The sequence below is a fragment of the Hemicordylus capensis genome, chromosome 15 (genome assembly GCF_027244095.1).
Source record: "Hemicordylus capensis ecotype Gifberg chromosome 15, rHemCap1.1.pri, whole genome shotgun sequence".
Lineage (NCBI taxonomy): Eukaryota > Metazoa > Chordata > Lepidosauria > Squamata > Cordylidae > Hemicordylus > Hemicordylus capensis.
The window spans coordinates 1,830,015-1,842,780 of NC_069671.1; the positions used below are offsets into that span (position 1 = coordinate 1,830,015).

The 12,766-nt window shown below is 51.8% G+C and overlaps 1 protein-coding gene across 20 annotated transcripts in view; it reads right to left on the reverse strand.

Annotated features, from left to right (window-relative positions):
* Positions 1-12,766, reverse strand: part of MTMR3 (myotubularin related protein 3) — an 81,822-nt gene that overhangs the window by 17,273 nt on the left and 51,783 nt on the right. For all 20 annotated transcript variants that reach the window (XR_008312511.1, XR_008312510.1, XM_053280044.1 and 17 more), the window contains 6 exons: positions 7,914-8,010; positions 7,291-7,404; positions 6,367-6,572; positions 5,589-5,720; positions 3,588-3,699; positions 157-352 (listed from right to left, as the gene is read on the reverse strand). Coding sequence is in view for 18 of the 20 variants with exons in the window: in XM_053280044.1 (XP_053136019.1) it covers positions 157-352; positions 3,588-3,699; positions 5,589-5,720; positions 6,367-6,572; positions 7,291-7,404; positions 7,914-8,010 (857 nt within the window). In the remaining 2 variants the exon portion in view is untranslated. The remainder of the gene's footprint in view (positions 1-156; positions 353-3,587; positions 3,700-5,588; positions 5,721-6,366; positions 6,573-7,290; positions 7,405-7,913; positions 8,011-12,766) is intronic.

Sequence of the window (12,766 nt, forward strand, 5' to 3'; positions counted from 1 at the left end):
CGGGGTCCTCCATCTCTCTTTTCGGCATTCAACCGCCCCCCCGCGCCCCCCACCCCCAGCCCAACTAAGCCTTCTGCTCCAGGCCGCCATCTGGCTCGGCAGCCTTTCCAACCAGGTCTGGAGGCACCCCGGCCTCCAGGTCTGCTCCCCACCAACCTCGACGGTTCTGTAATACGGATCCAGCAGCAGCTTGGCCAGCGCCACAATCTGTGGGGTTCGGTCCCAGCCGTCGGAGCAGTGGACCAAGACGGGCCGCTGGTCTCTGTCCACCGCATGGACCACCAGCAGGGCGGACTTCAGGAGCACGGAGAGGTGCTGCAGCCACTTGGTGCTCTCCAGAGCCGACAGCCAGCTGCAGAGCAAGAGCAGAGGAGGGAGAACCGTCTTCAGAGGAGGGAGAACGCCTCTTCGGGTGACCGACCCCGTTCCTGGGACAGCCACAACTGGAGGGCACCTGCCATTCACTCAGAACGACCGGGCCTCTCCTACGAGCGGAGGAGCTTTGCCGGTCTTCCTGGGCAAGGGCACAGCACAGCAGGGCTGGCGGTGGGCACTCGGCATGAGAGCCAGCGTGGTGTAGTGGCTAGAGTGCTGGACTAGGACCGGGGAGGCCCGAGTTCAAATCCCCATTCAGCCCTGAGACTTGCTGGGTGACTCTGGGCCAGTCGCTTCTCTCTCAGCCTAGCCTACTTCACAGGGTTGTTGTGAAAGAGAAACTCAAGTATGTAGTACACCGCTCTGGGCTCCTTGGAGGAAGAGCGGGATAGAAATGTAATAATAATAATAAGTGGCAAGGGCGGCCTGGTCATGAACAAACGGGCTGGCCCGTATTTCTCAAAATGAACAGAACCGCTCAGAGCTCTCTAGCTAAGAGGCATGCATCCAGGGAGGTGGGCGTGGGGGGTGGGTGGGATTGTGGGAAGTCAAGATAACTGCTTGCTTAGAGACATGGCTGTGAAATGCCTCTGTAATTGCCTCCGAGCCACCTGGCCAATGTCTGCTCTTGGATATGTTTCTTGCTTTTGAGCGGTGTTATATCAGAACAGCTCAGGCCCTGCTTCATCGTTCACCCGAGATTCACACCCTCCCCTTCTTCCCTGTTCTGATTAATTGCAAAGATCAACCTGAAGAGATGGGGGGGGGGGCTTTTGCTGCTCAAGGACAATGATTTTTAAAAACTGGCAGAGGGAAGGCCTCTGTGGGGTGAAACTTTGAGGTACACATGGAAGCGGGGTACAAAACAGGGGGGGACTGGAAAGTAGAAGACCCGAGAGGCTTGGCATCTCACCAAGCTGCGAGCTCTGGAGGCCCCCCGACACCCCCCCCCGGCCTTTGGGAAGCGGTGTACCCAAAGCATCAAAAGCCTAGCAGCTGCCCTAGTGGGATAAGTGAACGGACTCTGCTTTGATCTCTCCTCTCCCCCTCACCTCGCCTTTTCTTATTCCCCCCATCCTGGTTCTGGGTAGTTGGAGTGTGAGCTGGATAATTCTGATCCATATTGCTTTTTATAATGCACTTTTCTCTGTCTCTTCTAAATAAATGCATAAACTAATTCAGTGAGCGTTTCTTGTGTTTCTCTCCAAAACAGCCAACACAAACGTGTAACCCGAAGCGAGGCTGTGCCAGACTCCTGGTGCCTGGGCAGAGCATGTGCAGATAGGCCCCGGGATGTCTGGAGCACAACACCCTTGAATCCTCTGCCCCATGGAAGGGCTTGAGGGCAGACCCAGAGGTGTCCCTCTGCTGGCAGATCCAAAGTGGAAAGGATTCCTCAAGTAGAAGTCTGAAAGCCTCTGGGCTAGTAGGCAGTGCTCAGATCAGATCAAACTTTATTGTACTAGCCACAGGCCAAGACAGAACAGCATCAACCTCTGCAGAGTAAACCCTACTGTCAAACAGTAGACACACACACACACACACACACACCCCACACCCGACCGCCGTTGGCTGCATTCCAGCCTCTTCTACCTTTCCTGATCTCTGTGACCATTTGCAACGTTTTGGGCCAATCCACCACCCACCCTAATCATCTTTGCTGCCAAGCCAAACAAAGCCACCTTGTGGGTTACAAAAGCATTTGTGCCGCCCAAGAGATAACATAAATCGGAAGGCAGGGCTTTCATGGATTTTAACCGAGGGAGTAGAAATCTCTCGCTGGGCTCTGTATCTAGTAGGCAATAAGAGACAGAATACATTAGCCCTTTAACCTGATTTTGTCAGCAAATACAGATTCTCCACACCAAGGGCGTGGTGTGGAGACTGGCCACAACACCTGGTGCCTCCCATCCCAAAGTGCAGGGATTCCCAGCCTTCAACCACCATCAATATTTATATACCGCTCTTCAACAAAAGTGTCCAGAGCAGTTTACACAGAGAAGTAATAAATAAGTAAAGATGGATCCCTGTCCCCAAAGGGCTCACAAGCTAAAAAGAAACAAAAGGTACCGTGCTTGGGACAGGAGGAGGAGAGGAAGGGAGTGCACGCACGCACACACACACACACACACACACACACACGCACGCACACACACCCCTTAAGTTAACTTGTCCCATTGATTTCAATAGGAGTACAAAGTGCCAAATTTGCCATCGCTTATTTTCGGAAGTCTATCTGTCAGGCTGAGCAGAAGAGTATGCTGCACTTCAGTCCATAGCCAGCTAACCAGGAGGGTCTTCACCCACTTCCCTCCCCTTCTGTGACTGACACATTGGCTTCAAGCTGGTGATCCTCAGATAGTGCAGCTGCAACATGGGAGAGAGGAGAGTAACCCTTGGGACTACCCCTATGGGTACTGGTATTCAGTTAGAAACCCCTGCAATAGTGAGCTGTCTGAAGCCTTAAACCCATGAACGCACTTCTTAGTGATATAGTGTTAGGTCTGGACCAGGGAGATGCGAGTGGTCTTGGGTCAGGTGACAGCATCACTGGGAGATGAACATGGGGAAAGCCCAAAACAGGCTACTGCGAAAAGGCGGGATACAAGTGCAACGTTATGGACCGATCTGTTTCATGCAAGCCACTCTGCCTGTGTGCCTAACTCAGTTTGCTCAAGAGCGGTTCTGATTGGCAACACTGCAGTGCCTGAGAGGTGACTCCAGAAGCACCACCTAGGTGGCCAAAGTTGGCAACACAGTGCTAGCGAGCAGGCGGCCTTTTCACAGATCCAGGGTGACCAGACACCACTGTTCAAGGAGGACGGGCACAAGCCCAGTGGCGGAGTTGCAAACGCAGAAGGCGCTCTCAGAAGGCGACAGTCCCAGGGCCATGCCCACCCTGACGGACAGAGAAGCCAAGGAGTACTGGCACTCCGCCCCTGCGCCTCCCCTCTCCACGACACCCCTGCACAAGTCCCTTTGAAGGAGAGTCCTGGAGAGGAGAGGGCACCTGCAGGAGGGAAGCCCACGGCAAAGGCTGACCGGCTGGCTTCTGGGCCAAACCACAGGCCCCAAACTTTGCCACCTGACCTTTTCCAAGCACAAATTCAGGCTTAATTAGATACAGAACGGATTAGTCCTGTATCTTAATTAGATAGAGAACAGATATGATTTAATGCAAGCGGGGGGAGAGTGAAGGGGCAGCCTCTTACTTTCCCGGGTCCGGCATCTGGGTGCAAAGCAGCCGCAGCGACTGGAAGCTCTTCCGGATGGAATGGATGTTGGCCATTCCCATGAACACTACTTCACAGTTTGGATAATACTCTGTGAAAAAGCAGAAGCAGAAGAGAAGGCACTTCAAACAAGGCAGAGACTCAATGAATGAAGAAGCTTTGCTGCACAAACAGGCCGGCGGCAGCTGTCGCCTGTGCTAAGCACCGCTCGCTCATCGGCCCTCTCTGGCCGAGGGATTCTCAGGCACTCCAAACACTGCAACAAAGGGGGATTGTTGGGACAGAAGAGAGGGAGTTATTCTAACCCAGTGCAGAGAAAACACAGGGAGGCATTTGTCCACCAGTCCCAATAATGGGAACTATGCCTTCCCTCTGCAACTGGTTTCGGGTGAATTCTTTATCACCACTAAACACAATTCGGACAACTGCCTCCATTAGTAAGGTGTCACGACTGGGATAGGGTGGGTTGAGAGAGAAAGACAGAGCAGGGCTCCCAATCTCGGATCCCCAGGTGCTGGACTACAACTCCCATCAACCCCAGGCACCACGGCCTTTGGTTGGTGCAAGTGAGAATGATGGGACTTGTAGTCCAACAATATGTGGGGACCCAAGGTGGCGGACCTCTGCCTCAGACATTTTGGCACAGTGTGCTGTATTTTAACATCTTGTCCATTTCAGGAGAATTAGCATCACCAGAGCCATATAAGGTGGTGCACGTAGAAGAGGACAGAGTCCTGCTGAGAGTTCTCTTTTCAAGGTGATTTACACAGAAAATAAAGAACAAATTGGTTCCCTGAACCAAAAGGGCTCGCCATCTAAAAAGAAAAGTAAGCTAGACCCCAGCCACAGCCACTGGAGGGATGCTGTGCTGGGGATGGAGAGGGCCAGTTGCTCTCCCCCTGCTCATTAAGCAGGGGTCACATTTGCTGCTATGGAGCACCAGTGCACTAAGAGGGCCTCTGGGGTAGGGGAGGGACTGAGCATCGAAGCTGCTTCTTGAAAGGCCAAGAGGCGGCAAATAGCAACAGAGGAAGCTGCCATATACTGAGTCAGACCATTGGTCCATCTAGCTCAGTACTGTCTACACAGGCTGGCAGCGGCTTCTCCAAGGTTGTAGGCAGAAGTCTCTCTCAGCCCTCTCTTGGAGATGCTGCCAGGGAGGGAACTTGGGGCCTTCTGCATGCAAGCAGGCAGGTGCTCTTCCCAGAGCGGCCCCCTCCCCTAAAGGGGAATATCTTACAGTGCTCACACGTGGTTACCCATACAAATGCAAACTAGAACAGACCCTGCATAGCAAAGGGGACAATTCATGCTTGTTAGCACAAGACCAGCTCTCCTCACCACAGTGATGCTTTTTCTTTCCAGTATGCAAACAAGGAATCAACATAACATCTGTATGGAATATCCATGGAATTTGACAGCTCTTCTTAAAGCAAAAATAACCGAACTTAAAAAAAAAAACCCACAATAATACTTGAATGAAAATCTGATACGACCTCCAAGAGCAAAAATAGAGTTTCTTTAGAACTGGGGTAGGCTCTAGAACAGGGCCGCTCAACGGAGGACCTCCTGCAGAGGTTGGCCTACAACTCCCATAATCCCTGGCTATTGGCCACTGTGGCTGGGGAGCATGGGAGTTGTAGTCCAAAAACAGCTGGGGGCCGAAGTTGAGCAGGCCTGCTCTCAAGCAACCTTGGTTCTCCAGCTGTTGCTGAACAACAATGCCCAATAAATTGCAACTGGAGATGATGTAGTTCAGCAACGGCCAGAGAGCCAGGGTTGCCCATCTCTGCTTGAGAGGCTGGATCTAGTCTGTGGGCCACCAGTCCTTGTTCTAAGGCGACTCCTTTTGGGGATGTTTACACTTGAGAGCCCCTCCCCACTTTCTTTTTCTGCCTTGTCTAAACTGGATCAGCCTGTTTTAGACCAGCTGTCATTCCCGCTGGACACAAAGCCGCAAGCACGATGGCCACCGCTTACCTGGGCATTCGCAACCTCCCCCCTTGGCCCTGTTGGCCACGGCAGCCGCATACGAGCGCGCATCGAGGATCAGGAGTTTCTGAGGCTGAATGGCTAAACTTTCTGCTCCTGAGGCATTGGAGATGGAGGAGTCTGCAGAAGACGGCAAGGAGGAAACCCAATGTGTCATTCTAAAGGCAGTCATCGGCACACTTCAGGCCCAGGCCCAGAGAGCACACAAAACGTCTGCATCTGGGCTACGGTCCTGCATGCCGTCAGGTGGGTTGGATCCCACTGAATTCAGACTAGCCAAACTGTATGCAAGGGAGCTGTCATGGGAACTGGCATCCACGCCTCACTCATGCGACAGCGTAAGAATCACAGGCAAAGCTTGGAACCAGTGCCTTCGAATACCATTTTCAAAGGCAAAGGTTGGAACCAGTGCCTTTTCCTACCATGGAGAAGGAGATTTTGAGGCACAGCCTCCTCCAGGCCATGTGATGCCACATGCCGGACCACTGTTCAGGTCATGTAAACCTGTCTCCTGTCAGCAACCGGCTCCCAAGAGAACAGCCAGCCTCCTGACTTTACAAAGCATGTCAACTGAAAAGGAGCTAAACCCACATGACGCAGCTGATGCGGCGGAGTTTACAGAAATGTCTGGTGAAGATTTAGAAAGCACGGACACTCCAAGGCAGGTGGTGGAGCCACAAGGGGAGGGAGCACCTGCGAGGTCCCTTCACAGCAAGTGCCGGCCAGGATGGGATGGGCAACGAGACGGGCAGCGGGCTGCGCTTACCGAACTCCGCATCTGAGAGGTCTCCCCCACTGGAGAATTCCCGCGAACAGCTGCCATTCATCAGTTTGCTGCTGTTGGACTTGGAATCGGAGGCACATGCTTTGGCCACGGACTGGACAAGGTGCTCATCGTCGGCGTTTCTCCAGCCCCACCAGCTGACCTCGGGCTGCCCACAACGGGAAATCACTGCCCCATTGATCTGGTGTCTATCCAGGAAACAGAAATCACCACGGCTCAAGAGTCCCCATGGCAACAAGACCCTCAGTGCAGATCCCGCTAGAGCACGAGAGTGCCTTGGGGCTGGCTGGCTCGGGGGACGCCTTCAGCAGCCATTTAATTCTCCTAGTGCCTGAATACCCCGAGGAACCACCCTCCACACTTGCCGCTTGAAGCAGCAGAACGTAAATATCTAAGTTAGGATGATAAAAGAAGCTGTGGGGATAGCCCAGAGGGGCGCTTCGAAATAACGGAAGCAATCTGAAACCACAGTCTGTGGCCAAGGTGAGATGTCTAGAAAGTGGGAGGCTTCCCGACCAAAAGCGAGGCTCAGTGATCAACAGCGGAGGTTCCTGCTGATCAGCAGCGTCAGCATTCTGGACCTGCCTTTGGTCAGAGGCAGCCAGGAAAGCCCAGCCACAGCTGTCAGGATTCACATAACCGGACACTGTATGGGGTGTTATTGGTGTGGGAGCTGACATGGTGTCCTGTAGGGCTCTCCATCTTTCGGAGCCCACAACCCTCCTCCATCTTTGGGAGGGCTCTGCTTTTGAAGCAAGCACTGCTGGGGATTCTCCCCCATCTTCGGGAGGGCGGGCAGCCTGACTCTGCTTGCCACGGAGTGGCTGGGGTCTGCGTCCTGTTACTCCAGGGAGGAAGCGTGGCAGCTCACAAGTGCCAGCTCCGAGGCTTTCATGGAAATCTCACCTGTAAACGACAGCAGGGATGCGTTTCCAAGATCGGAAGCTTGCGACGCTCTCCAGCTCTTTGTCTGTGATCCAAACGGGGACGATGAGCTCTTGAGGGTAGCTACTGCAGAGCCTGTGTGGAAGGAGGAGGACACTGACAGGAAAGGTTCTGGACAAACAGGCCAAGCGTGTGTTTGCCTCTGCACGGCTGGATGCACTATGGCCAAAGACACGCCACTCAGGAGAAAAAGAGAGGCCGACAACTGAGAGATTGGACCACTCTTTTTGCTAGATGCAGCCCATCTCTCTAAGATACACGTAGCTGCTGAGCTTTGGCCCTCACTTATCCTCCACTATTCACAGAACTTCTCCATCCATTTTTCTTGGCATTGTAAGAGGAAGGTTTCACCATGCAGTGTTCACTGAAAGAAACTCGTCCTTGCACACTCCTGATTCTGGGGCCAGCACGAAACAGGGCACAAGACCAGAAAGGTGCAGGCAGTTACTCTGTCAGGGCTGCCAGAAGTATCCCAAACACAGTGCCTAACTCTGCATCAGCCGGGTTCCTGAAATGCCAGTCTGAGCAAATGTGGGCCACTATTCAGCGGGCCAGCCGCCTGCAAAAGCACCCACAGAACTTACTTGTATTTCTCATTGATGTTGGAGATCCTCCAGGCATTGTTCATATCAAAACCCATCCGTTCCACCTCATTTTTGAACCTCGATGTTACGTGCTCCCCTATGAGCCAAGAAGAGGAGAGGAGAGACAAATGAGATGCACAAAAGGTCCCCACCTAACACATTTTTTTTTTTTTTTTAGCTCTGCAGTCATCTTTGGGACTTTAGTCAGAAAGAAAAGCAGCAGGTGGCCTGTGAAGCTTCACCCCACTGTGAAGCATCTGGATTCACGGCAGTGATGCACCTCTCCACAGAGGGATGTCTCAAGCAGCCAGCTACCTCACGGACGGTATAAAAAGACTAAAAACGCCCCAGGTTTGCATGACTTGCATGAAGCACAAATCAGGGGCAGGCACATTCAGCGGTGTCAACCAAGTATCTTTTGGCTACATTTCCTGAGCTCAGATTCACACATCATGTCATCATTATTCTGCACGGAGATGAGTTCACACATGAAGACAGAGATGAAGTTCAGTGCACACGTTTATTTGGTTGTGAATACGCTAACTGCCCAGCTTCTGAGGGAGGTTTTTCTCCTTTCTGTCTTCAAAAAGACACCTCCATGACTGTTTCATTCCCAAGTTTCCATAGCTATTTATATTACTTATACCAAAAACAACAACAACAAAAACACACCAACCAAAAAAATCACAGCCAATTTAGTTTATTTTATGATCCAAGGAACAGAATTTAAACGGAAGCACTTGAAACCCATCAGGTTTCCCCAAATACATTAGACGTAAGAAAGATGCTACGTCAGAAAAATGAGCCAAGCAGGCAATGCTTGACAATATTCAATAGTTTTTCTTGCCTAGCAAGCCAGAGGTTGCCGGTTCGAATCCCCGCTGCTCTGTTCCCCAGACTATGGGAAACACCTATATGGGGCAGCAGGTATACAGGAAGATGCTGAAAGGCATCATCTCATCCTGCGCAGGAGGTGGCCATGGTCAACCCCTCCTGTATTCTACCAAAGACAACCACAGGGCTTTGTGGCCGCCACGAGTCAACACTTGATTTGACGGCACAACTTTACATGTACAGAAGCTGGTCCAAACTAGATCTGCCTGCCCCACGCTGGGCTCAAAGGGAACATTTCCCCCTTGCACGGAAGCCCTCAGACTACTTTCATTATCTATAATAATAGATAATCTTAGGTAAAGACGAAAACAGGTCCGGCAGTTTGCAGCAAACCTGGTCTTCCTCCACATACCAGCCAGTGTGCAAACAACAGCGCCCAAGGAAGGTGTGGGCGTCTGGAGAGCTGTCAGGTTCCTGTCCTCCTTGCCAGTGCCACATAGGACCCATGAGCCAACACATCTAGTCACCGGAGAGGAGTTTCTTGTGGCTTTTATGGGAAGTGCTCGCCTAGATAATAATTCGACCCCACCTGCCACTTCATAGTGGGTGTATCTGAGGAGAGGTGTGGTGGTGCAAGATCGCATCCACGTTTCGCTCAAGAAGGAGGCTGCTCCCAAGGAAGGAAATCTCTCGCTGATCTCCTCCCAGCACTCCTCTGCCAAAGCCAAGGAGGACCAGGCCTTCTCTGTGGCTGCCCCAGGACCCTGGAACGTCCTCCCTGCCCATGTAAGAGCATCTCCGTCTCTGGCTGCTTTTAAGAAGGCCCTTCAGACACACACCTGCCTTTCTCAGCTTTCCAGTTAATGACAAACTGCTTGTTTTATTCTGTAAAAGGGTTTCAACCGCTTCATCCTGCTTTATACTTTTATTTTAAATTATGTCCACTGCCTCGGGTACATATCAGGCGGTATATATATGTGATCAAAACGTCGATCAAGCTGCCTCTATCAGAAATCAACAAGTGTTTTCAGACTCAATGAAACAGCACCGGTTCAGCCGTACGATGAAAGCCCTTTGAGTGGGCGGGGTGGGTGGGAGAGTCCACAACTTTCACTGAATGTGGCACAGTGCCCGGTCAGCCCAGGCCTCGGTGCTTCAAAAATGTAGGTCGGCCTGCTGCAGATCATTAGCTAACTTTCCTCCAACTGGAAGATGAAGCTGCTGCTGAGGTTGCGGGTGGGTGTGTGTGTGTGTGTGTGGGGTCCTCAAAAACAGGGAGGAGCCCCTCAGCATCTCGACCCTGCGCCAGGATTCCGTAACCTCGGTTCTCATGTACTGGTCAGACAGATTTCAAGCGTTTATCCCAAGCCTGAGAGCTCTGGCTGCATAATCCACTGGCTCCCTTCCAACTGGTTTTATAAAGAAAAACGGACCCTCCGTCATAAACTGTGACCAAGGCCTGACTGCCCTGCTCCGTGACAAACTCCAGGATGACAGACAGCTCCAGTTCCGTTTAGGAGAGGACGTATCAGGCCCAGGGAACAGGCTAGGCCTGAGGCGGGCAAGCCCGGCTCTCCAGCGGCTGTTTAACCACACTCCCATCATCCCCAGTCATGACAAATAAACTGTCACAATCAATAGTGGTTGGGGATGGTGGTCGTTCACCAACAGCTGGAGAGGCCCAAATGTGCCTATACCAACAGCCAGCAATCAGGGTGTTAAGGGATTCCTCTTGCCAAGGGTTGGACTCTCCCCCGCCCCGCCCCCCCGCCTTGAGACAGGATGGGGGTGGCTCTCTGCTCTCCTGGGATCTACCCTCAATAGAGAGATTGCTCTGATCCCATTCTAGGAGCACATCACTCCTCGGAGGTAGGCTGCCCCCAGGTGAAGACTGACCGAAAGCCACTGACCAGGCTGAGACATGGCTTCATAGGAACAGAGGAAGCTGCCATAGACCAAGTCAGACCCTTGGCCCATCTAGCTCAGTATTGTCTACACAGACTGGCAACGGCTTCTCCAAGGTTGCAGGCAGGAGTCTTGGAGATGCTGCCGGGAGGGAACTTGGAACTTTCTGCCTGCAAGCATGCAGGTGCTCTTCCCAGAACAGCTCCATCCCCTCTAAGGGGAATAGATTGCACTGCTCACATGTCGTCTCCCATTCAAATGCAAACCAGGGCATATCCTGCTTAGCAAAGAGGATAAGTCATGCTTGCGTCCATAAGACCAGCTCTCCTCCAACAACATCGACCTCTCTGGCTTGGGGCTTGCAGGAGTCCACATGACCCAGCTCTAGACAAAGAATAGATTAATCTAAAAACCACTTCTCAGTAGTGCATGACTTTACGAGGCCCATGAGGAAGAGATCTGCAAGGAACCCTCCAGAACCTCTTAAACTAGACTGAAGCCACTTCTAAGTATATGACTGGGGGGAATAGGGAGTAAAGGAAGGCACGCAGGAATTAAGAAGAAAGTACGAAAACATGAACGAACGAACTAGCCCTGAGTTCTACCTTCGTCTCGCAGTAGGCAGGTCCTTGGCTGAGAAAGCATTAATCCCTACAGCCTCTCCCTTTCTGGACACCAGTAGCAGCTGGGGACCTGGTGCTGGGTTGCTAGCAATTCATGACTGGGCTGATGACAGAATGGTGGGCAACTGGGCCCTTACTTCATGGGGATTTAAGAGGAGGAAGTCCTCTTGCCCACTCTTCCAGAGAGAGACAGCTCTGGGATCCAAGGGAAAGACATCTCAGATGCAACACTGGTCTTAGGCCAACCCAGGGTTGTGGTTTCCCCTCCTATTGTGACAAAGCGTTAAGACTATACCTTGATGGCTCTGTCCCTTCAGTGACAAAAGCAAGGGTTGTCCTCACTCAGTAACAAAAAGGAGGAATGTCCCCCATTCAGAGCACTCTGGGTGGTGTGGAAGGGTCAGACATGCTTGAGCTAGGATGGAGGACTGCGTTTTGACACAGACCCTCAGGAGAGGGAACCGTCTTCATTCTACAGTTCTGGAGCCTGAAGCCAGAAGCCCTCCCACCCCACCTTACAGCCAGCTGGAATGCTGACGTTGCTCCCCTAGAGATCCTGCTTCAGCCTCCCCACAGAGGAAGCTACCTGGCTCTGTGGCCCATTGCTAGCCCTTCTGCAGCTGCTCGCGCCTTTCCAGATTTGATTTATTTATATTTACATTTGCATTTCCATCCCACCCTTTGTCCTAAGAGCTCAGGGCAGTTAAACAAGAAGATAAAAACAGGAACATCCAGAAAAAATACACCTAAAGGGTTAAAAAGGGCAAGGATCGGCCCACCATGGCCTTGTGTCTGCCACCAATAATATCATTTCTGGACAAGATGGCCCGCAAGTTGCAATTAGGAGGACATCAAGTTCTCACTTGTGGATCTAGGAATGAATACATCAAAACCTTTTGACCTGAAAGCATGCTTTAAAAATGATACAACTGACTGCTCATTCAAGAAGCCCTTTCACATCATGAAAAGTACACCTGCATAGAATACTCTTTGTAAACTCTCAACTGAGAAGCTACGTTTGAATTCAAGAATTCTATTCTGGCGAGAGAACTGCCAGTGTCAATTTCAGTTTGCAACACAAAGTCAGTAAGGGTCAAGGGTAACTGGGTTAGAGATAGGCGCTTCTACACGAAGGTAACACAACTATACATTGGGGCTTCGATCCAGAGAACTGTGCTGTGCTGCAACCCCCAGCACCATCAGAAGATCCAATCCTGAGGACTGGGAGATCCAAAGGAGTAGCGTGAGATATGGCATGTGTGGGGCGGGGCTGCAGATAGAGGGGGGAGTCGGCAGAAATTGTGCCCCCCTTGTGAGAGCAGGGTGCTTTCCCATTCAAGCAGACCCTCTCCTGAATGCAAACCTCTGTCAATTTTTGCTCCTGAGCTGAAATGGGGGTGCGGGTATTTGCAAAAAATGTCACCCCCATGAAATGCACCTCTCCTATTTCAGCGGGGTAAGGTGGGCGATGTTAGCAAAATGGGCCAAATG